Source organism: Myotis myotis, unplaced genomic scaffold (genome assembly GCF_014108235.1).
Source record: "Myotis myotis isolate mMyoMyo1 unplaced genomic scaffold, mMyoMyo1.p scaffold_m19_p_4, whole genome shotgun sequence".
Lineage (NCBI taxonomy): Eukaryota > Metazoa > Chordata > Mammalia > Chiroptera > Vespertilionidae > Myotis > Myotis myotis.
The window spans coordinates 225,060-247,596 of NW_023416346.1; the positions used below are offsets into that span (position 1 = coordinate 225,060).

The 22,537-nt window shown below is 43.4% G+C and overlaps 1 protein-coding gene across 2 annotated transcripts in view; it reads right to left on the reverse strand.

Annotated features, from left to right (window-relative positions):
- The window catches only part of RPGR (retinitis pigmentosa GTPase regulator), a 54,584-nt gene extending 53,732 nt beyond the window's left edge, over window positions 1–852 (reverse strand). For both annotated transcript variants that reach the window (XM_036305912.1, XM_036305913.1), the window contains exon 1: window positions 656–852. In XM_036305912.1, the coding sequence (XP_036161805.1) occupies window positions 656–818 (163 nt within the window). In that variant the 5' untranslated portion in view covers window positions 819–852. The remainder of the gene's footprint in view (window positions 1–655) is intronic.
- Window positions 853–22,537: the final 21,685 nt, after the last annotated feature.

A 22,537-nucleotide genomic window follows, 5' to 3' on the forward strand; every position in this document is an offset into this window, starting at 1 on the left:
AGTATTTTTGTTGAAACTGTTGGTCGTGAATGATTAGTGGGTTACAATATCAGTTTATAAGCATTTTTAAAGGTATTATAGAAAATATCTGAGCGTATCCCAAGTGGTTAAGGTACTCTTCATGAAATGTCTCTACACTATGTACGCGGTAACGTATGTATGCCGTCACAATGTCAAATGTATTTTAAGGCTCAGGGGGGAAAGTCTTAAAAGAAAATCACCACTCGCTAAGGACTCCCTCTTCACCCCCTTTCTCTAAGCCGTTTCCCACCCTATTTTACCTCGCGCTCCTCATCGCCTACTCTGAGGTACTCAGTACATAACTGGAACCTGAGGACCTCTAAGGAGGTCCTTTGGGCAGTTTACAGGGAGGTTAAAAATTGTCGTTAACTTCGAGAAACTCACAGAAAGCTTCTTTAAAAACAAAACACACACACACCCTTATGTGTTGTTCCCCCTCAGCCCCCCGCCTTTCCTTGCTCCTCAGTCGTTGTGGGGCGGGAGGGAAGGGGGCGCGCCTACAGCTCAGGCTCCACTCAGGCGGCCGCTGCCAGGGACTCTTCCCAGACGGGGCGGCCCGGAGGCGGGGCCTAGCCGCCGGCCTCCCGCGGACCCTCCCTCTGGGCCTGCGGCCACTACGGCAGGCGCCACTCACCGGGCACTACCTCCTCAGGTTCCCCCATGCCGAGGGCGCTCCGGGAAATCCGCGTCTGGGCCGGGAAAATGGCGGGGGCGGTTCTGTTGGGCCTAAGGTAGTACCCCAGCCGCGACTGCGGCCGTGGAAGCCCCTCGGGCTTCCATAGGGACACTCTGGGCATCTGAAGTCTCCGCGTTCTAGGAAGTCAACAAACGGCAGCCTAGGGCAACCGAGGAGGAGCGTTCCGGCGCGAGGGGAGGCGGGGCGAGGCGACGCGGGGCGGGGCGGGGCGGGGCGGGAACCGTTAGGAGGGGGGCGGAGGCGGGCGGCAGTTAGCGCGCAGGCGCAGATGCAGCAGCGCGTCGGAAGTGCCCGCGCGCCCTCTGGTGGCCCGGAGGGGAGGAGCGACACGCCGCGCAGCGATGCCTGGGAGTGCTCATCAAGCTGAACTCTGGCAGAGGAGGTCCAGGCCCTGCAGGGACCTTGTCCGAATAGTGACAATGTAATGAATATCACCTGCTCTCACACCAGCTCTGTGACACAGGCAAACATCAACGCACAACTGTAATAATACTAGTAATGGCCGCCATTTCTAACTAGTCTGTGAAACATCCTAAATCTTATTTGTGCCAAATCCTGGCATATACTTAATGCTCATGAAATCTTTATTAAATAAGTCAGCCCTACTACAGCCCTGTATCATAGTTAATGATACCACTGTTTATGCCTGTGAAGATTATACAAGGGAGAGCTGGGATCCACTTTAGCCAGTCCAGCCTGTATGCTGAATGGCCCCATTGTGTTCTCCAACAGGAGAAGGCTGAGGTGTACAATCTGTGGCATGAACAGGTTCAAAGATATTTCACCATCAGCAGAACATCATTGTTCTAGAGTTTGCCCAAAGATGCTATATTTTTCTTCAGTCAGGCTCCACACCCTGAGATTTTATCCTAAGGATAATGAGGAACCACTGAGGGCTTTCAAGCAGTGGATGGATAGTACCACTTATGTGTATTCCTGGAATCATTCTGCCTGGCTGCTTTGTGAAGAATAAATTGGAGCAGGGAGGAGGGTTCAGAGGCCATTGCAGAAATTCAGATAAGCGGTCACACTGGCTTGAAATAAGGGGCATTGGCACTAGAGAGGAGCAGGCAGATTTGAAAATATTTTAGGATGTAGACTCAACAAAAAATTGTGTCTGACTATAATCCCCTAGGCAGGACAGGACTAACCCTAGCCCTCCCCCATCCCGTCGAGCAGATCTGCCTTCCAGAGGTGAGCCGATCATCTTCTGTGTAGCGGGGGCGGGGGGATGTTGCTGAGGCATGCAGCTAAAAAGCCACACCTCTCCTGTGTGGCCATGCCCTCGAAGCTCCACCCCTCTAGCCCAGATACCCACCCCTCTGCCAAAAGGACCCCAAACCCCAATGATCCTTCAGCAGCCCCTGGAGCGAGATTGGCCCAACATCCCTTGCGAGCTGCCTCAGGGGCTCCTTGAGGCCTGGACACGAGGGAGCCCCTGCAGGAGCAGTTCCTGTCGGAGGAGAATATGGCCACCTACTTCTCTCAGCTCAGCCTGCATAATGACCAACCTTACTGCAGTCCACCCTTCCTCCCAGCAGCTCTGCCACACTCAGGAGCCCTTGCTCTTAGCTGCTTCTCTGGTACTACCCTGGAAACCTGATCCCTGAGGCCCTTCAGCTGCTGAGACTGGGGAATACCCCTGCCTCCCATTACCTTACAGCTGAGGAAATAATGGAGCTCTGAGTGTTGGCATGCAGTGCACCTGCCCACCCTCCTTCTCGCCCACAGCAGGGGAGACCAACACCCAATGAAGGGACCACCTGCTCTGCTTTTCCTCCAGACCAGGCCTTTGAGCACCTAGATCTTTTCCCAACAGAGGAAGACACTGGACCTGGGGTAGGAGGGACAGTAGCATGGAAAGGGAGGCATTCTCCCCCATGCCCAGACAGGGGTCCTCAAACTATGGCCCGCGGGCCACATGCAAATACAAATATTGTATTTGTTCCCGTTTTGTTTTTTTACTTCAAAATAAGATGTGTGCAGTGTGCATAGGAATTTGTTCATAGTTTTTTTTTAAACTATAGTCCGGCCCCCCAACGGTCTGAGGGACAGTGAACTGGCCCCCTGTTTAACAGTTTGAGGATCTGTGCCCCAGAAGAACTGAATAAAGTTTGCTGAGCAGGAAAAAAAAAAGTATATACACTTTAACAGCTGATAACTCAATTTTGAAAATGAAATGTATTTTAATAAACACTGCCTTTATAATTATTTAAAGTGTTTTTATACATTTTTGGGGACATCCTATATATATGGTATCTACATACTATTTTTATGTATGATATGGACATATACTAGTATATTATATATGTTATTTGATGATGTTATTGTCTATTTCAAAAGGTTGTTAAGTTCTACTAGGTAACATATGTAGAATTTAAAGCTTGGTGCCTGCAATAGAGTAGCCCTCAACATCTACACTAATAAAAGAGAAAGATGCAAATTGACCATATCTTCACAATGCCCACCAGCCAATCAGGAGTGAGTATGTAAATTAACCTAACAAAGATGGTGGGTTACTTTGCATATGCAGGCACCGAGCTGCCTGATGCAGGTGTTCCACAACACCCCAGCTGCTCCAGGCCTCTGGGCAGCATGGGAAGGTGGAAAGGTGGCTCGGGGCCAGAATGAAGGCAGAAAGGTGGCTCTGGCTGGAGCAAAGGCGATGCCAGCAGCCAGGGGAAGGAAGGCCCATTCTTGCATGACTCTTTGTGCATCGGGCCTCTAGTTATTATATAAAAGCCTAAGCGACTGGCCAACCAGCTGACAGACCAGTAGCTATGATGCACACTGACCACCAAGGGGCAGATGCTCAACATAGGAGCTGCCCAACAACAGCAACTTTGCAGAGTTCCCTTTTGCACTCTAGGGCCCCTTGGGGGATGTCGGACTGCTGGTTTTGGCCCGATCCCCACAGGCCAGGATGAGGGACCCCATCAGTGCACGAATCTGTGCACCAGGCCTCTAGTTACTAATAAGGTAAAATTGGTCACATTCATAGTATTTGTCAAAACACAGGGTATGCTGCAATGCAAACAACCCCAATCTCAGTGCTTAACACAAACAAAAAGTTTCTTTCTCACTTATGCTACATGTCCAATGTGGGCCAGTGAGGGGATGTGCTCCACCTGCTTCCTCTAGGCTACTGAAGGAGCTTCAACTATCTTATCACTGTACTATAAGTGATCCTGATCTCTTTGGTTGCTGTTTAAGGGCAAGAGAGAGAGGGAGCAGGAAATTCACTGTTTCAGGGCAGAGGTAACATGTGTCTCCTTCTCAACAACCAGATCCAGTGTTCTGTGTCCCTGTGCACTGTAGGGGGGCTGGGAAAAATGGGCATGCCCTTGACATTCAGTGAGTAGTAAATACCTCTGACATAATCCCTGTACCCAGATGGTTTCAGCCTGTGGAGTCACCTCCCTCATGTGGGAGAAGGCAGGGAGTTGAAAAGGGTATAATTTTATGACTCATTTGATGCCCCCTTCATACATAGTCAACCACTAATATACTTCTCAGAAAATCATGTTGATATACAGAAGTCAGCACCCATCTGACAACATGTACAACTCTTGGCAATTTACCCTGTTAATTCTAGTTGTTATTCATTTCTAGAGTATTTTGTGTCACCTAAAAATAGACATTTGATAGATTATGCTTTTTAGCTGAACTAGTTCCTTTTTTGACAGCATTCAACAAAATCCTCAAGGATTTATTTTTGAGTTGCATTACAATGTACCTGTCATAACTGTTTATCTCTATTTGGAATCAGATAAACAGGTGTCTGTCTACTTTGAAAACTTCAGTTTGAAATCCCATAAACATCCAAATTTACAAATCAGATTTAATGGCTTCTTTGATTTCTGAATTTTTGTAGTGCAGCTCTAGAATATCTCTACTAAGAATGCAAAGGCCCAAAGCCAGGGAATTTTATTTAAAAATAATATTTTCTCCCAGTCTATGGCTTGCCTTCTTCAAAATTTAAAGAAAAAAGGAAAAAAATAAAAATAAAAATAACTCAATCAAAAAAAATTAATGAACAAAAATAGGAAGTCTATAAAAAAAAAACCACACAAAATTTTAAACATTTGAAAAGACAATTAACTTTACAATTAAAAGTGAAAATAAAAATATATTAAAAAGTGAAATAAAACAATAAAATTTCTTTATTTTATTTATTTTTTATTTTATATTTTATTGAGTTTTTACAGAGAGGAAAGGAGAGAGATAGAGAGTTAGAAACATTGATGAGAGAGAAACATCGACCAGCTGCCTCCTGCACACTCCCCACTGGGGATGTGCCCGCAACCAAGGTACATGCCCTTGACCGGAATCGAACCTGGGATCCTTCAGTCCGCAGGCCGACGCTCTATCCACTGAGCCAAACCGGTCTCGGCTGGAATAAAACAATAAAATTTATTTATTTATTTATTTATTTATTTTGCCTATTAGATTAGCAAGGATTAAAAAAACTTCCCAGTCTAGTTAGCAAGAGACATAAGTACATTTATTCACAGTTCATAGGAATTAAAAAAGGCAAGTCCTTTTGAAAATGCAATTAAAATTATCCTATCTAATAAAAGAGAAACATGGTAATTGGCGTATGACCGCTACCCTTCCCATTGGCTAATCAGCGAGATATGCAAATTAACTGTCAGCCAAGATGGCGGCAGGCAGCCAGGCAGCTTGAAACTAACATGAGGCTTGCTTGCTTCAGTGACGGAGGACTCCAATGTTCCCCGCCTGCCGCTGCCGGCCTCTGAAACATTGTAACAAATATAGATGCTAAACAAAACCCCAGAAACCAGCTTTCAGCCGGCTGGGATCTCAGAGCTGGAGTTGATACAGAGTTTCGATTATAGAACTGAAACAAACCAGGTACCTGCTTTCAGGAGCAGAGGCCTAAGAGCTGGAGCCTCAGAGCTAAAGCTGGCCTAGAATAAAAAAAAGAAAGAAAAAAAGGAGCATTTGGGAGCTTCAGTCCCAGCCTGAAAACAGCCCTCAGCTGCTCACCCAGACTGGCCAGGCACCCCAGTGGGGACCCCCACCCTGAAGGGTGTGTGACCAGCTGCAAACAGCCATCATCCCCTCACCCAGGCTGGCCAGGCACCCCAGTAGGGACCCCCACCCTGATCCAGGACACCCTTCAGGGCAAACCAGCCAGGCCCCACCCATGCACCAGGCCTCTATTCTATATAGTAAAAGGGTACTATGCCTCCCAGCACCGGGATCAGCGGAGCCACGAGGTCTCGCGGCACCGGGATCAGCATGACAGGGGGCAGCGCCCAAACCCCCTGATCGCCCTGTGGCTCTGTGTGTGACAGGGGGCGAGGCCACAACCTCCCTATCGGCCCTGCTCTGTTCATGACAGGGGAAGGCGCCCCAACCTCCTGATCAGCCCTGCTCTGTGCCTGATAGGGGGGAGCTCCCCAACCCCCTGATCGCCCTGTGGCTCTGTGTGTGACAGGGTGCAGCGTCCCAACCCCCTGATCGGCCCTGCTCTGTGTGTGACAGGGTGCGGCGCCCCAACCCCCTCACCCCACGGGTCCTGCTCTGTGTGTGATGGGGTAGAGCCATAACCTCCCCATTGGCCCTGCCCTGAGTGTGAGAGTGGCGGTGCCCAAACCCCCTGATCGGCCCTGCTCTGTGGGTGATAGAGGGCAGCACCCAAACCCCCCCCCCCCATGGGCCCTGCTCTGTGTGTGATGGGGTAGAGCCATAACCTCCCCATCGGCCCTGCCCTGAGTGTGAGAGTGGCAGCGCCCCAACCCCCTGACCCGCCCTGCTCTGTGTGTGACAGGGGGCGGTGCGCCAACTCCCCTATTGGCCTATCATAATGTGCTCTGCCTTTTTTTTTTTGAAAGAGGCTCAGAGCTTGGCGTTTGTTCTTGTAATAAGTCACAGAAGTGAAGATCCTTAATCTTTGCATTTGTACTAGATTTTAGAAAATAGATTTATTTTGAAGAATAACTTGAAACTTAAATAGATGAAACATATAAACGATTTTCAAGAAGAAAAATATCATTTGAGGTGACAAATAAAGGGTGGCTATAAAAAATTGATCTGATGATCTCAGGTAGCTCACACTCTAACTCAGGAGACAATTCCAAATCAAGAGTTGTGGAGGTTGGGGTGGGGGTAAGGAGGGTGACAAAGATGAAGGGAATAAGAGGTACAAACTTCCAAGTTATAAAATAAATAAGCCATGGGGATGTAATGTATAGTATATAGAAAATAGTCAATAGTATTATAATAACTTTGTGTAGTAACAGATGATACTAGACTTATTGTGGTGATCACATTGTAAGGTATATAAATGTTAAATCACTGTGTTATACACCTGAAACTAATATAATATTGTATGTCAACTATCCTATATAATAAAAGGATAATATGCAAATAGACCCAACGGCAGAACAACAGGTAGCTATGATGCACACTGACCACCAGAGGGCAGATGCTCAACTGGCTCATGGCTGGAAAGAGCAGTGGCGGTGGCAGGAGCCTCTCCCGCCTCCATGGCAGCAATAAAGATGTCCAATTGCTGGCTTAGGCCTGCTTCCCATGGGGAGTGGGCCTAAGCCAGCAGTTTGACATCCCCCAAGGGCTCCCAGACTGTGAGAGGCCCACCCCCTAGGGTGCATTAATTTCGTGCACTGGACCTCTAGTGCTTTAATAAATAATAAATTTAAAAAAGAACAGTTGTGAGGGACCTATGGCAATAGTTGTATGACCATGTAATTCCTGAATGACTATTTTGAAGGATCATATAATATGATGATAATGGGTGAAATAATTTTACTCATATTATGCACCACAAAATGGTCTAAACCCTCTATTTATTTAATTATTTAAATTTGCATATTACAGAAGAGAAAACAGGTACAGAGAAGTTAAGTTACCCAGGGTCTCTCAGCTAAAATGTAGTAGAGCTGAGGTTTGAGCACATACAATCTAGTTCCAGAATCCCAGCTCCTAAGAACTGCACTATACTGCCTCTTAAAAGAGCACAGGTCAGTGGGCTTCAAGCTTTTTAGATTACACATCCTCATTCATAATCAAACAGAAGCCAGAAGACATGAGAGTGCATTGATGTAGCCCATGAAATCAGCCTTCCTGGGTAGATACCTCTAGTACTTGAGGCTATCAGCTGGTACACAGAATCAGTGAGAAGACTGAGGAATGAGGCTCAGAAAAAATGAAGGCAGAGATCAAGGAAAGCTACCCACAGATGCAATACATTTATGTATTTGTATGCATATACTGCTGTACTAATATATTATGTTTAAATTATAAAACATATACAAAGAGATTAAAAATGATGAAATAAAAAATAAACAAAAAAAGTTCTAATATTTGGTTGGCTCCACCAAGATGGATGTCTTGAGCATCCCCTGGGGAATGCACATCTTAATTTAGAAAATAGGCTTGGGGTTTTGAATTCTGGCTTTACCACTTATTACCTGATTAATCTGGGCAAGTTGCTTAACTTTGCCTCTGATTTCTCATCTGTTAAATCAGGATAATAACTCTTTGTAGGATTGTGTGGTTTAAATGAGATGATGTGTACAAAATCCATTGTGCCTAGCTTTCAGTAAGCTCTTTACATATTACTTTCCCTTATAATTTTAGTTTCCACTATTTGTTTTATGGTCTGTGTTTTAAAAACTGTATTACTGGAGAAACCAAGATGGCAGCATAGGTAAACACCAGAAATTGCTGCCTTGCACAACCACTTCAAAAATACAACTAAAAGACAAAACGGACATCATCCAGAACCACAGGAAGGCTGGCTGAGTGGAAATTCTACAAATAGAAGGAAAGAGAAAGCACACTGAGACTCAGAGGAGGTGCGGAAGTAAAGTGCAGAGGTACGGAGGCGCACGCGGAAAGGGCTAGCAACTAAGACGCGGTTGTCTTTTTCAATCGGGAGCGAGACACATGCTCCCGCTCTAAACTCCAGTTCTGGGCTAGTCTCTGGGGACCCAGACTCATAAGGGGAGAAACTGAACTATCTGGCAGCAGGAGGAACTCGAGGGCGGCTTTTTCTCAGAGGTGCTTACAGCAATTACTGCGGGACACTGAGACCCCCCGGGGCCTCTTAGGGTAGGACTGAGGATCAGCCATAGCTGTTTGCTCCGCCCTGTTGGTTCCCAGAGACCCCGCCCCACCCAAGCTGTGTGCAGAGACTTTTGCATATGAAAGGCCTGGCCCTTTGCAATCTGAAAATTACCTAAAAACTGCAGCTGGGTCAGAGAGACCCAGAACTTCCAAGAGAAGGCCCGAGGCCCCACAGCAGTTTGCATTGCTTCACAGCTGGGCCTCATCTGGGCACCTCCAAATCCAAAACAAAGAAGAGGAATCTGCAGATCTCTCCGTAGCTTCTGCTGAGTAGCCTCAGGCAGAGGCTAAATTAGCACCTCCTTAGAGATCCAAGAGCCAGTGTACCCAGTGGTCAGAGTGGGACCATCCAGATTACAACTCCTCAGATCCATAAGGAACACACTCAGGGGGCAGACTCAGTGAGCACCAAAGCCCCACTGAAGCAAGTCTTGCCCCATAAGGGTGTCTCCAGCACAGAAGTTCTCCCACTGCAGACACAGTTGATTCTCACAGCCAATTGGCCTGGAGGTCAATTCCTCCCAGTGATACCTACAACAATCAAGGCTTAACTACAACAAGACTGTGCACAAAACCCACAAGGGGGTGCACCAAGAGTGTCCTCCTCAGTTGATTGGGGAGGCTGAGCCACTGGGCCCTATAGGACATCTAGCACACAAAGCCACTCTATCAACACAGGGAAGCAGCCAAAATGTGGAGACAAAGAAACAGGTCACAAATGGCAGAAATGGAGGAAAGCAAACTACTGGCTATAGAGTTCAAAACCATGGTTATAAGGTTTTTCAAGAATTTTCTAGAAACCACCGATAAATTTAGTGAGACCCTCAATAAATCTAGTAGACCCTCAATAAATCTAGTGAGATCCTCAATAAATCTAGTGAGACCCTCGAGGATATGAATAAGGACCAACTAGAAATTAAGCATACACTGACTGAAATAAAGAATATTATACAGAGTTTCAACAGCAGACTAGAGGATCGCAAGAATCAAGTCAAAGATTTGAAATATGAAAAAGTAAAAATCACCCAACCGGAAAAACAAAAAGAAAAAAGAATCCAAAAATATGAAGATAGTGTAAGGAGCCTCTGGGACAACTTCAAGCATACCAACATCCGAATTATAGGGGTGCCAGAAGAAGAGAGAGAGCAAGATATTGAAAACTTATTCGAGGAAATAATGACAGAAAACTTCCCCTACCTGGTGAAAGAAATAGACTTACAAGTCCAGGAAGCGCAGAGAACCCCAAACAAAAGGAATCTAAAGAGGACCACACCAAGACACATCATAATTAAAATGCCAAGAGCAAAAGACAAAGAGAGAATCTTAAAAGCAGCAAGACAAAAACAATTAGTTACTTACAAGGGAGTACCCATATGATTGTCAGCTGATTTCTCAACAGAAACTATGCAGGCCAAAAGGGAGTGGCAAGAAATATTCAAAGTGATGAATAGCAAGAACCTAAAACCAAGATTACTTTATCCAGCAAATCTATCATTCAGAATTGAAGGTCAGATAAAGAGCTTCACAGATAAGGAAAAGCTAAAGGAGTTCATCACCACCAAACCAGTATTATATGAAATGCTGAAAGGTATCCTTTAAGAAGAGGAAGAAGAAGAAAAAGTTAAAGATACAAATTATGAACAAATACATATCTATCAACAAGTGAATCTAAAAATCAAGTGAATTAATAATCTGATGAACAGAATAAACTGATGAATAAAATAGAATCAGGGGCATAGAAAGGGAGTGGACTGACAATTCTCTGGGGGGAAAGGGTGTGGGGGGTGCGGAAAGAGACTGGAAAAAAAATTGTATACCTATGGATGAGGACAGTGTGTGTGGGGGCGGGTAAGGGCAGAGGGTGGGGTGGGAACCAGGTAGATGGGAGCTACAGGGGGAAAATAGAGGAACAACTGTAATAATCTGAACAATAAAGATTTAATTTTAAAAAAGTGTATTGCTACCATGGCTGGTTTGTCTCAGTGGATAGAGCGTCGTCCTGCAGACTGAAGGGTTCCGGGTTCAATTCCAGTCAAGGGCACATGCCTGGGTTGCGGGCTCAATCCCCAGTGGGGGGCGTGCAGGAGGCAGCCAATCAATGATTCTCTCTTATCATTGATATCTCTATCTCTCCCTCTCCCTTCCTCTCTGAAATCAATAAAAATATATTTTTTAAAAAAGTGTATTACTTTGTACATCTACACTAATAAAAGACAAACAGGCAAATTGACCATACCTTCTCTATGCCTTAAGTCACGCCCACCAGCCAATTAGGGTGACTATATGCAAATTAACCCAACCATGATGGTGGCAGGAAGCCACAGAGCTGGAGCAAGCAGGAGGCTTGGTTGCCCCAATGATGGAGGAAGCCAAGCTTCCCGCCTGCCGCGGCCCATCTCTGAGCTCCACTCAAAGCAACAAATCAATTATAGAATATAAATAAACCCCAGATATCTGCTCTCAGCTGGTTCCCTCCCGCCCACCCTGGCTGGCTCTGAGCTCCTCTCAAGGCTACAAAGTTTCAATTATAGAAGGTAAATAAATCCCAGAATAGAAAGAAAACTGAAAAAAAAAGAGAGGCTGGGAGCTTCCGTCACCGGTGGGCTTGGCCAGCTTGAAAATGGCCCTCAGCCCCTCACCCAGACTGGCCAGGCACCCCAGTGGGGACCCCCCACCCTAAAGGGGGCATGACCAGCCTGAAAACCACCATCAGCCCCTCACCCAGGCTGGCCAAACCTCCATGGGGTGAGAGACCCCACTGGGGTGGGCTTGACCACCCTGCAAACAGCCATCAGCCCCTCACCCAGGCTGGCCAGGTACCCCAGTGGGGACCCCCACCTGAAGGGGGTGTGCTCAGCCTGCAAACACCCATAAGCCCCTCACGCAGGCTGGCCAGGCACCCCAGAGGGACCCTCACCCTGATCCGGGACACCCTTCAGGGCAAACCAGCTGGCCCCCACCCGTGCACCAGGCATCTATCCTATATAGTAAAAGGGTAATATTCAAACTGACCCTAACAGCAGAACGACTGGGAATGACTGGTCACTATGACACACACTGACCACCAGGGGGCAGACGCTCAATGCAGGAGCTGCCCCCTGGTGGTCAGTGCGCTCCCACAGGGGGAGCGCTGCTCAGCCACAAGCCAGGCTGACGGATGCCAGTACAGCGGTGGTGGTGGTGGGAGCCTCTCCCACCTCCTCAGCAGTGCTAAGGATGTTCGACTGCAGCTTAGGCCTGCTCCTCGCTGGCAAGTCGACATCCCCCAAGGGCTCCTGGGCTGCCAGAGGGATGTCTGATTGCCATCTTAGGCCCAGTCCCTCGGGGAGCAGGCCTAAGCCAGCAGGTGGTCATCCTCCAAGGGGTCCCAGACTGCGAGAGGGCACCGGCAGGGCTGAGGGGCCCCCCCCCCCCCGCCCCGAGTGCACAAATTTTTGTTCACCAGGCCTCTAGTACTCATATAATGATGTTGGAGGCAGCCTTGCAGTTAGGCTTGGTGCATCTAGATGGAGCCAGATTAATAGTATTCTCATGCTCAAAGACATGAGAGCTCATGGAAGTATCCCATACAAATCAGCTTTCCTTATCTAGCACTTGAAACTATTAGCAGTGTACAGAATCAGTTGAAATACTGGCTCATAAAAAAATCAAAATTCAAGGAAGGCTACCCAGCAGGAGCATTCTGGCTAGGACACCACTGCTGGATGCAGCCACTAATTTCACCATGCTTCTAATCTCATTGTGTCATAATCTTTTGGTCACATTGTTGAGAGCAAAGTCCTTAGGTAGGGGGAATATCCAGTTGGTTGATGCTAGTTCACCTACTATTTCACATTCTTTTCCAAGAGGTGGAGACAGAGAGTATTGCCTCCTTTGGCTTCCCTGGTGGGAATTTCGCTGCTGTCTGCTTTCAAGACTCACACATTTGAGGATCTGTAAATATTAAGAAAGAGCTAAAAAAACAAGGTAGGTCAAATATATGGTAATAAATGGAAACTAGATTTTGGTGTTGAGCACATAGTAGAGCATTGGGATATCAAATTATAATGTTGTATACCTGAAAATTATATTATGTTACTAACCACTGTTACATCAACAAAAACAGTTTAAAAAACAAGGCAATTGTCTGTCTTTACTAAAAAAGACAAATCTCCATTAACAGATGACTTCTTAAATCTCCATTATTAACCTGAAATGAGACAAGAGCACAGAGATTTATTTTTTATTTTCAGTTCTCTATCTTTCCTCACTCATTTCCTTCCTTTCCTCATTTTCTGATCTTAGGAAGGTCACTTTATCTCTCTAGATTTTTATATAAAAGAGCAAACTTAGACCCTCAAATCTAATTGGGGGTTCAAAGGCTGAATATCTATCTATCTATCTATCTATCTATCTATCTATCTATCTATCTATCTATCTATCATCTCCAACAGAACACTCACCTACTAGGCTAATACCTAAACTTCATTGAACATGTATTTCTATTAGTACAATGTTGTCTTTTTTCAGTTGCTATTTATATAGGAAACATCTATATTTATATTTCTAAAATGTAGTGTAGCGTTTTTATAATAGAGTAATAAATGAGACCGATAGAAGAGTTCTTGCACATGGTGTGTTGTTTTGTGTGCATTCACAAGGGAGATCAATAATCTCACTCTCTGGGTTCACTCACATTTTTTTTAAAACTTCTTGCCCCCAGTCTTTAATCTTGTTCATTCTATGTCCCTAATCACCTGGCTAACCCTCTAACCATTGCTCATGCCTGGATATAGATCCATACTTCAAGGCTTCTCTCTCTCCTGGTAAAATGCCAGTGAAGTGTACTGCTTAAAGTTTTGTCCATTTGTAGCATTTTCCTTCTTCACGTATCAGATTCAGTATAGCTGTTCAATCTGCAATGAATCTTGAATTGTTGGATACAGACCAATCCAAAATTACACTTCTCATCCTTGATCAAGTATCCTTATACTCTATTCTCATACACACATCTCAGAGTTTTTGCCAATATAAACTAGAAGTTCAGGGGTACTTTGGCCTTCTCTGGGTTTTGACTTTGTCATTGTTTACCCCCTTATAGGGTTATGTGGAAATCTGACAATCTTGGGAATTGGTGGGGGAGAGTATCATGAAGCGAACTGGCTTCATCTTTCAAGGTAACTCCCTCAGGTAAAAGTATCTTTAACCAAGGGAAGAATAATTTCATCAGACAAGTTAGGAGAGATTTCTTGAGCTGTCAAGTGAGATTCAATGAGAGTTAAGGGTTCAGAATTCTTAGGATCCTCTGAATCCTCTCATATATTGCCAGGTCAAATTTCCAGCTTTCAGTCTAACTCATATAATGCCACAATATGCACATAAGAAACCTGTCAGGGATGCAAATATCACTGATATTATAATTCACTACAGGCCCAATGCATGAAATTCGTGCAAGAGTAGGCCTTCCTTCCCCCGACTGCCGGCACTGGCTTCCCTCTGGCACTCGGGATCTGGGCTTCCCTCACAGCCCCAGCTTCATCCAGAAGGATGTCCAGTCTAATTAGCATATTACGCTTTTATTATTATTATTATAGATCAGCACACAGGATGAAACTCAAGTTTGAGTTTATCTTTGACCATCTCAGATCTGCTGAGGTAGATGACTTTTTTCACCATTAAGCTGTTCATTACAAGAAGCAGCCACCTCATTGGCTGTCCTTGAACTCTTCATGCCTTTCACATGATTCTCCTTAAATCATATTCTCAATCAGCATTCCAGGTGACTACAAGCAATTGTTTAATCACCTTTTTTTGCCACTGTATTTCTAAGGGGAGTTTTAATGTCAACCAATCCTGGTTTTATCACTTTTCCTTGAAGGTCAGTTGCCTGCAGTTCACTTTGTGGCGAATCAGAGTTCTTCAGGGAAAAATGGATTTAGTGGCAAATCATCAAGGAACTTAAATTGACAAGAGTGTTCTAGAAACTCAACACAGCCAGAAATGCTGGGAGATCACAGCCTTGTGAATATCATCACACTGGCTTTTTTTCTTTAGTCCTTCAAGATTCAAAGCCCCAGGTGAGAGCATGTGCTGGATCATGTGGCCATGACCTAGCTTTGGAGGGGGTGAACAGTGGGAGGGAAGATTGTTATACTAAGATGCTACAGCAAGACTCTCACAAAGAGAACTGTAGGGAGTTTTGGATGCTGGGCAATGAAAACCTCTCATTTTCTGTCAATAAGTAATGGAAAGAATTTTCACTAGGAGTCCAGAAGGCTTTTTCTATTTCTCACCCTCTCACTTGCTTTCTCTCTCTCTTTCTTCCTCCCCACCTGTTTTTGAGAAAGTCATTGTATTTCCCTGGTCCTCTGGAGTAGAGGGTTGGACTAAGATACTCAGGTACTCAGGGTCAATCTATGGCTAACACTATATGATCTCAGACCTCTCAAAAATCTAGTAAAGAAGATACTATGTTTACATTAAAAGTTTAATAAATGCATAGTGTAAGACCTTTCCTTTTATCTAGTGAACACTTTTAAATGATTATTTTGACCCAGTTTCTCATTGTATATAAAACTTCTACATATGTCAGTAAGTCATAGTTGTGGAGTTCCTCCTATAATATTAGATATTGAAGCATTTTAACCTTATTTGCCTTTTGACAGTACATGTTTGTGGGGAAGTATGGGACTTGGTTGGAAAGTCTGAGGTCAAGGGTCTTTAGGGGGACCTTGTTGAAGGTGGCAGACCGTGCCTTGACTTTTCCAAATTAGTACAAACCCCAGGTGTTTTGCTAGAATCTCTATGCTTAGTCTTTAAAGACCCGACCTTGTAGAAGCATGTGCTTTCTCAAGCATACTTACCCTGCTGATTGTGTCTAGAGGTTAATTTTAGTTCAAGCTGTTGTGACAATAAAAACCTAACGAGGCAGGCGAACAGGGCTGTTTGCTTCTAAAGCAAAACAGCCCCTTAGCCTCTCCTTCACAGAAACATGTGTCAGAGTAATCATTCATCTATCATTCATGGTCTGCCGGTCAGCCCCAGCGCATGTTGACTTTAATAACTTTCCCAGTAATCATCCCCACGGTTAAAATGCAAGGTGAGCCTTAAGAAGAACAGTGATAAAGGAAGTTAATATTTCAGGAGGCCTTAGGGTCCTATCAAAGTTTGGTGTATCAGTTTTACTTTAACTCTCATCTATCTAATTATTTCACCACTTTGATTAAATGAAGCCAAAATTGGCATTGATGAAAAGAGAAAGCACACAAAAAGGAGAGTTGGCAGTGAGGGAGTAGGCAAAAAAAAAAATGTTTTTTAGAGAAACCAAGATGACGGCATAGGTAAACACCGGAGATTGCTGCCTCGCACAACCACTTCAAAAATACAACTAAAAGATGGAATGGACATCACCCAGAACCACAGGAAGGCTGGCTGAGGAGAAATTCTACAACTAGAAAGAAAGAGAAAAGCATACCGAGACTCAGAAGAGGCGCAGTGCAGAAGTAAAATACAAAGGTGCGGAGGTGCGTGCGGAGCGGGCTGGCGGCTGAGGGTGCGATTGTTGTTTTCAATCGGGAGGGAGTCTCAGGCTCTGAGCTCCAGTTCCAGGCAAGTCTCTGGGGACCCAGACTCAAACGGGAGAAGCGGGACTGTCTGGCATCAGTCGGAACTCAAGGGCAGCTTTCTCTCCGAGGTTTGCAGCAGTTGCTGGGACACTGAGAGGCAGAGCCTCTGGGGACGGGACTGAGAGCAGCCATAACTGCTAGCTCCGCCCACCTGGTTGATCCCCTGGGACCCGCCCTGCCCAAACCCTGCACAGAGGCATTTTCGGGATACCCTTAGGCAAAGGCTAGATTAGCACCTCCCTAGAGGACAGAAGTTCTCCCATTGCAGACACAGCTCATTCTCACAGCCAGTTGGCCTGGAAGTCAAATCCCCCCAGTATTACCTACAACAATCAAGGCTTAATTACAACAAGACTGCGCACAAAGACCACAAGGGGGTGCACCAAGAAAGCATAAAAAATGCGGAGAGAAAGAAACAGGACACAAATGACAGAAATGGAGGATATAGAGTTCAAAACCACACTTTTAAGGTCTCTCAAGAACTGTCTAGAAGCCGCCAATAAACTTAGTAAGGCCCTCGAAAAGACTGGTGAGATCGCTGATAAATATAGCGAGATCCTCAAGAAATCTAATGAGACCCTCGATGTTGTGATAAAGAACCAACTAGAAATTAAGCATACACTGACTAAAATAAAGAATATTATACAGACTCCCAACAGCAGACCAGAGGAGCACAAGAATCAAGTTAAAGATTTGAAATGCGAAGAAGCAAAAAACACCCAACCAGAAAAGCAAAATGAAAAAAGAATCCGAAGATAGTGTAAGGAGCCTCTGGGACAGCTTCAAGCATACCAACATCCGAATTATAGGGGTGCCAGAAGATGAGAGAGAGAGCAAGATATTGAAAACCTATTTGAAGAAATAATGACAGAAAACTCCCCCTACCTGGTGAAAGAAATGGACTTACAAGTCCAGGAAGCGCAGAGAACCCCAAACACAAGGAATCCAAAGAGGACCACACCAAGACACATCATAATTAAAATGCCAAGAGCAAAAGACAAAGAGAGAATCTTAAAAGCAGCAAGACAAAAACAATCAGTTACCTACAAGGGAATACCCATACGACTGTCAGCTGATTTCTCAACAGAAACTTTGCAGGCCAGAAGGGAATGTCAAGAAATATTCAAAGTGATGAATAGCAAGAACCTAAAACCAAGATTACTTTATCCAGCAAAGCTATCATTCAGAATTGAAGGTCAGATAAAGAGCTTCACAGATAAGGAAAAGCTAAAGGAGTTCATCCGCACCAAACCAGGATTATATGAAATGCTGAAAGGTATTCTTTAAGAAGAGGAAGAAGAAGAAAAAGGTAAAGATACAAATTATGAACAACAAATACACATCTATCAACAAGTTAATCTAAGAATCAAGTGAATAAATAATCTGATGAGCAGAATGAACTGGTGATTATAATAGAATCAGGGACATAGAAAGGGAGTGGACTGACTATTCTTGGGGCGGGGGGGGGAAAGGGGTGTGGGAGATGCGGGAAGAGACTGGACAAAAATTGTGCACCTATGGATGAGGACAGCGGGTGGGGAGTGAGGGCGGAGGGTGGGGTGGTAACTGGGAGGAGGGGAGTTATGGGGGAAAGAGGAACAAATGTAATAATCTGAACAATAAAGATTTAATTTAAAAAAAAGAAAAAAAAAGAAAAGCGAAAGCACAATCAAAGAAGCAGATAAGCAAATAATTGAATGCAAATAACTCTTAATTATACTCACTTAATAAAGTTAAGGAATAGTCTCAGGTGCTAACATTAGTTTCTCAAATCAGAGTGCAGTGTCAAGACAAAAAAAATATCACAGAATGTTCTCAAAATTGTGGTCAATTTCAAAAATTTTAAACACTTTTATATGAGTTTGGTTTCAAAGCAACAAAAAATTCTGGGTTGTAAATATGTTCAGAACCTCTAATGGAAAATAATTCTTTGCATCCCTTCATATATCTTAATCATTTTTAGAATCTTACTAACAACCCCAGGCTTCCCCAAACACAAAGAAATAGGTGGGCTTCTAGATATGGCAGCTACACCTGGAAAGTTTAAAATGATGTCCCATTTGCAATTATGATAGAAAATATAGCAACAGTTTTTACTTTAAGTTGATCAGTTTTTTTCTAAACGACATAATATTATCATTTACACTTTGCCTCCTTTCTAACCAAAATTACCTGTATTATTTATCCTCTCTATCCAGTGTCCTACTGCTATGATGCATGGTGCATAAAAACAAACACTGGTAGTGATATAAATTAACTAATATGTGTAGAAGAGATATGAGTAGCACATTTGTTGCAGAAAAAGCACTTATGGGTGGGGGAAGAGTCAGTGATGTTATTAGAAATGGAAGGTGATCATGAGGCATTATTCACACATAAACTTTGCAAAATGTATTGCTGATGTCTCCAGAGTCAATTGATCAGGGACACCTACTTTAGAAAATGACTGAATTGTTTTCATGTCCCTCATTGCTTTGAACCAACAGGCTCAACTATAAATTTTAACTGGCAAAAAGAGTAGTAGCCATGGTAGTAAAGAGATTTTATGATCCATTTTTATTATACTATTTCATATACTGGAAGGCAATAATGACCCATGGCATTTATAGAGTCCTTTGTATTTTCAAAGCACTTAGCAATCATTAATTATTTTATCTCACTTCCATCTCAAATGGGATAGGTTGCTTAGCATGCCAGGGTTATAGAAGGAAAATAGTAGCAGACAATAAAATATTAGAAACCTTAAAAGTTAGGCAGTTGAAGTACTGCGGGAGAACAAAGTCCCTGGTTTTCCCATCATTTAGGGCAGTGGTCGGCAAACTCATTAGTCAACAGAGTCAAATATCAACAGTACAACGATTGAAATTTCTTTTGAGAGCCAAATTTTTTAAACTTAAACTATATAGGTAGGTACATTGTTATTAACTTAATTAGGGTACGCCTAAGGCTTAGGAAGAGCCAAACTCAAGGGGCCAAAGAGCCACATGTGGCTTGCAAGCCGCAGTTTGCCGACCATAGATTTAGGGGAGAAAGAAAAGAGAGAAGAAAACATTATAGGTCCTCATTGAGAAACATTGTTTTCTGTTTTTTTTTCTCTTATTTTTGATTAGTTTAGAGCAGCAATTTCCAATTGGTATGCCTCAAGAGGCACAACGATGTCCCGCAAGAATTTTTAAAACATGCAATACCTGACTATTTAGTCAGGGGTACTGACCTCTTTTCCCTTAGATTATAAAAAACAAACAAACCAAGAAACAAAAAAAACGACAACAGTCAACACAACAATAGCCATCTGGTGTGAATGAATCAAAATTATACCTATTTTTTTGTCAGATAGGCAAAAAATATATTTTTGGGTGTGCTGCAGAATTTTAGTAATTAGTTAATGTGTGCCATCAGATGAAAAAGGTTGAAAATTGCTGGCTTAGAGGACAATGGTAAAAAAAGAAAAAGCAAGGCACCTCAACACTTTTATTTCTGGGAAAGTGAATATAATAAGCTGACAACAAACTGTGATGGAGATGGGGACTCTCACTATATGTATTGATGCTAGTAACTAAGAAAAGCTAATACATATTGAACACTAGTTGAAGAATTCTGGAGGATAAAATCAATATGTTATGAGTTCCAATCTCCATGACACAGGGTCCAAATAGTCAACAAAGCTCTAGGAAAATGAGCTTGTTTCTCTCTTGTTTTGGGGACATAATTCTCAGTTTATCTTCTGGGCCCTGGGTATGTCCCATCTTTACAGGCCAAAGAATTGTTTGCTATCAGTGGAAAGCCTTAAGAGAAGAAGGTTGTGTTTAGCTAGTAGTTTAAAATGTAGGAAGAATCCTTGCTTTAGCAGATGTTGCCTAATAAAGCAATCATGATCAGCTCAGAGGACTTCCCAAGTATTATCTGGATAGAGGCACCAACCACAAAGATGATTGTAGGTTTCTTTAAGAATTAGAAATTGGCAGGGGAGGCATTCACCAAGTAGTGATTTTAAGGACATCTAGAATATGTGTACTGTGCTCAAGGGTAGAATATTGTCATGAAAATGATCATTGGGACAGTGCTTCTAGACAAGCCCTGGGCAGTAGGAAGCAATGCCAATAGCCTCACAGGTTCCCCACATCATTCAGATTCTAGTTATCTGGAAATCCTAAGAAGCATCAGGGATGATTATTGAAACACTGGTGAACTTTGAACCTCTGTGAGTTCCCTGTTTGCTTAATGCCTGATAACCTTTATGCACAGCTTGATCTCTGTGCTTTCCAGGGGAGGAATTGGAATCAGCCTATGGGGGAAGAGATGTCTCTAGGATTCTAGGCTGGAGCTTGCGTAAATAAAAGGGCACCCATGAACGATAACCTCACTTTTTGAACCTCATCTGCCTCTGACACAAAGGTTATTAGATCATTAACCACATTTATTTATACTTCCCTACTTCATAAAGTGTGTATTTACTAGTCTTGTCTTCTAATGCCAAAATTTACCAGATCACAAAGTAAAAAGCACCACATATGAAAACTCGAGATCTTTGTCCCTATCAAAGCTCTGAAAAATTCTAGACTCTGATTAACATAAACAACTGCCAGAGTAAATGATTAACAGAAGAGTTACTTCAACAACATGTGGTTTATATGACAAGAGAGAAGAGAAATTGCACTTGAATTTGATGATCAGCATTTCATGCTCTAATTCATAATTTTGCTCTTCATGTAGGACCTTGTTTACCTTCTTTACATGTCTCATTTGAAAGGGTATGGTAGGAAAAGGGGATCAGAGATAATCTTCACCAATTTCACAATATCCCGTAAGGCTGGAATGTTTAAACAAATACTTAGCAGTGGTGTAGCAAGAAAACACCCTAAATCAATATTTTGACAAAGCCCCATTATCATCTATTAGTTAAAAATTAAATTTAAGATTGTCTATAAAGTTGGAGCTCTGTGGGTAACATATATACAAGTGGGGATTTACTTCACTCTCATAATTCTAGTTTATTTCCTTTTGCCACTTTCTGTGAAGAGCCATGCCATATAATAATACATTCTTACAATTGGACACAGGTTTACAGTTTCTGAAGAGGTCCAGAAACATCAACACAAAAGGATTTTTGTGGATTCTTCAACAAGTTGTATATGACCTAGGACATAAAGGGCTCTTAAGCAAAGAGAAATTAGATATCATATGCCACCACCACCAAAACAAACAAACAAACAACAAAAAACTCAACCTGAAACTATACTTTGAACAAATTTAACTCAATATGGATCATAGATCTAGAAGGAATTGTAAGGCTATAAAACTTTCAGAAGACATAGCAGAAAATCTTTGTGATCTTGGTTAGGCAAAGAGTTCATAGATATAGCATCAGCATTTTAATTCATAAAAAGAAAGAGTGGTAAATTGAATGTGATCAAAATTTAAAACTTTTACTCTGCAAAAGACACTACCAAGTAAATGAAAAGGCAAGCTACAGACTGGGAGAAAATATTTGCAAAAATACATATATAATAATGGTATTTTGTCTAGAACATATAAAGAACTCGCAAAATTAAACAATCTACACTAATAAAAGAGAAAGATGCAAATTGACTGCACCTTTGCGATGCCTCACCAGCCAATCAGGAGTGAGTATGCAAATTAACCCAACAAAGATGGTGGGTTAATTTGCATATGCAGGCGCCAAGTGGCCGGGGGTGGGGCAGGGTGGGACACTTGCATTGCCATGGTGACGATGCAGGCGTTCTCACTGCCCCAGCCGCTCCGGGCCTCTGGGCAGCGTGGGAAGGCGGTGCTGGCAGCCAGGGGAAGGAAGGCCCATTCTTGCACAAATCTTCGTGCATCGGGCCCCTAGTAAGAAATAAAAAGCTCAATTAAAAAGTAAATTTGGGAGAACCAAGATGGCAGCATAGGTAAATGCCAGTATGAGCCACCTCCCACAACTACATCAAAATTACAACTAAAATACAGAACAACCATCATTCAGAACCACCTGAAAGCTGGCTGAATGGAAGTCCTACAACTAGAGAAGTAAAGAAGAAAGCACACTGAGACTGCTAGGAGATGGGAGGTGCTGAATGGGCTGATCTGACACCCACAT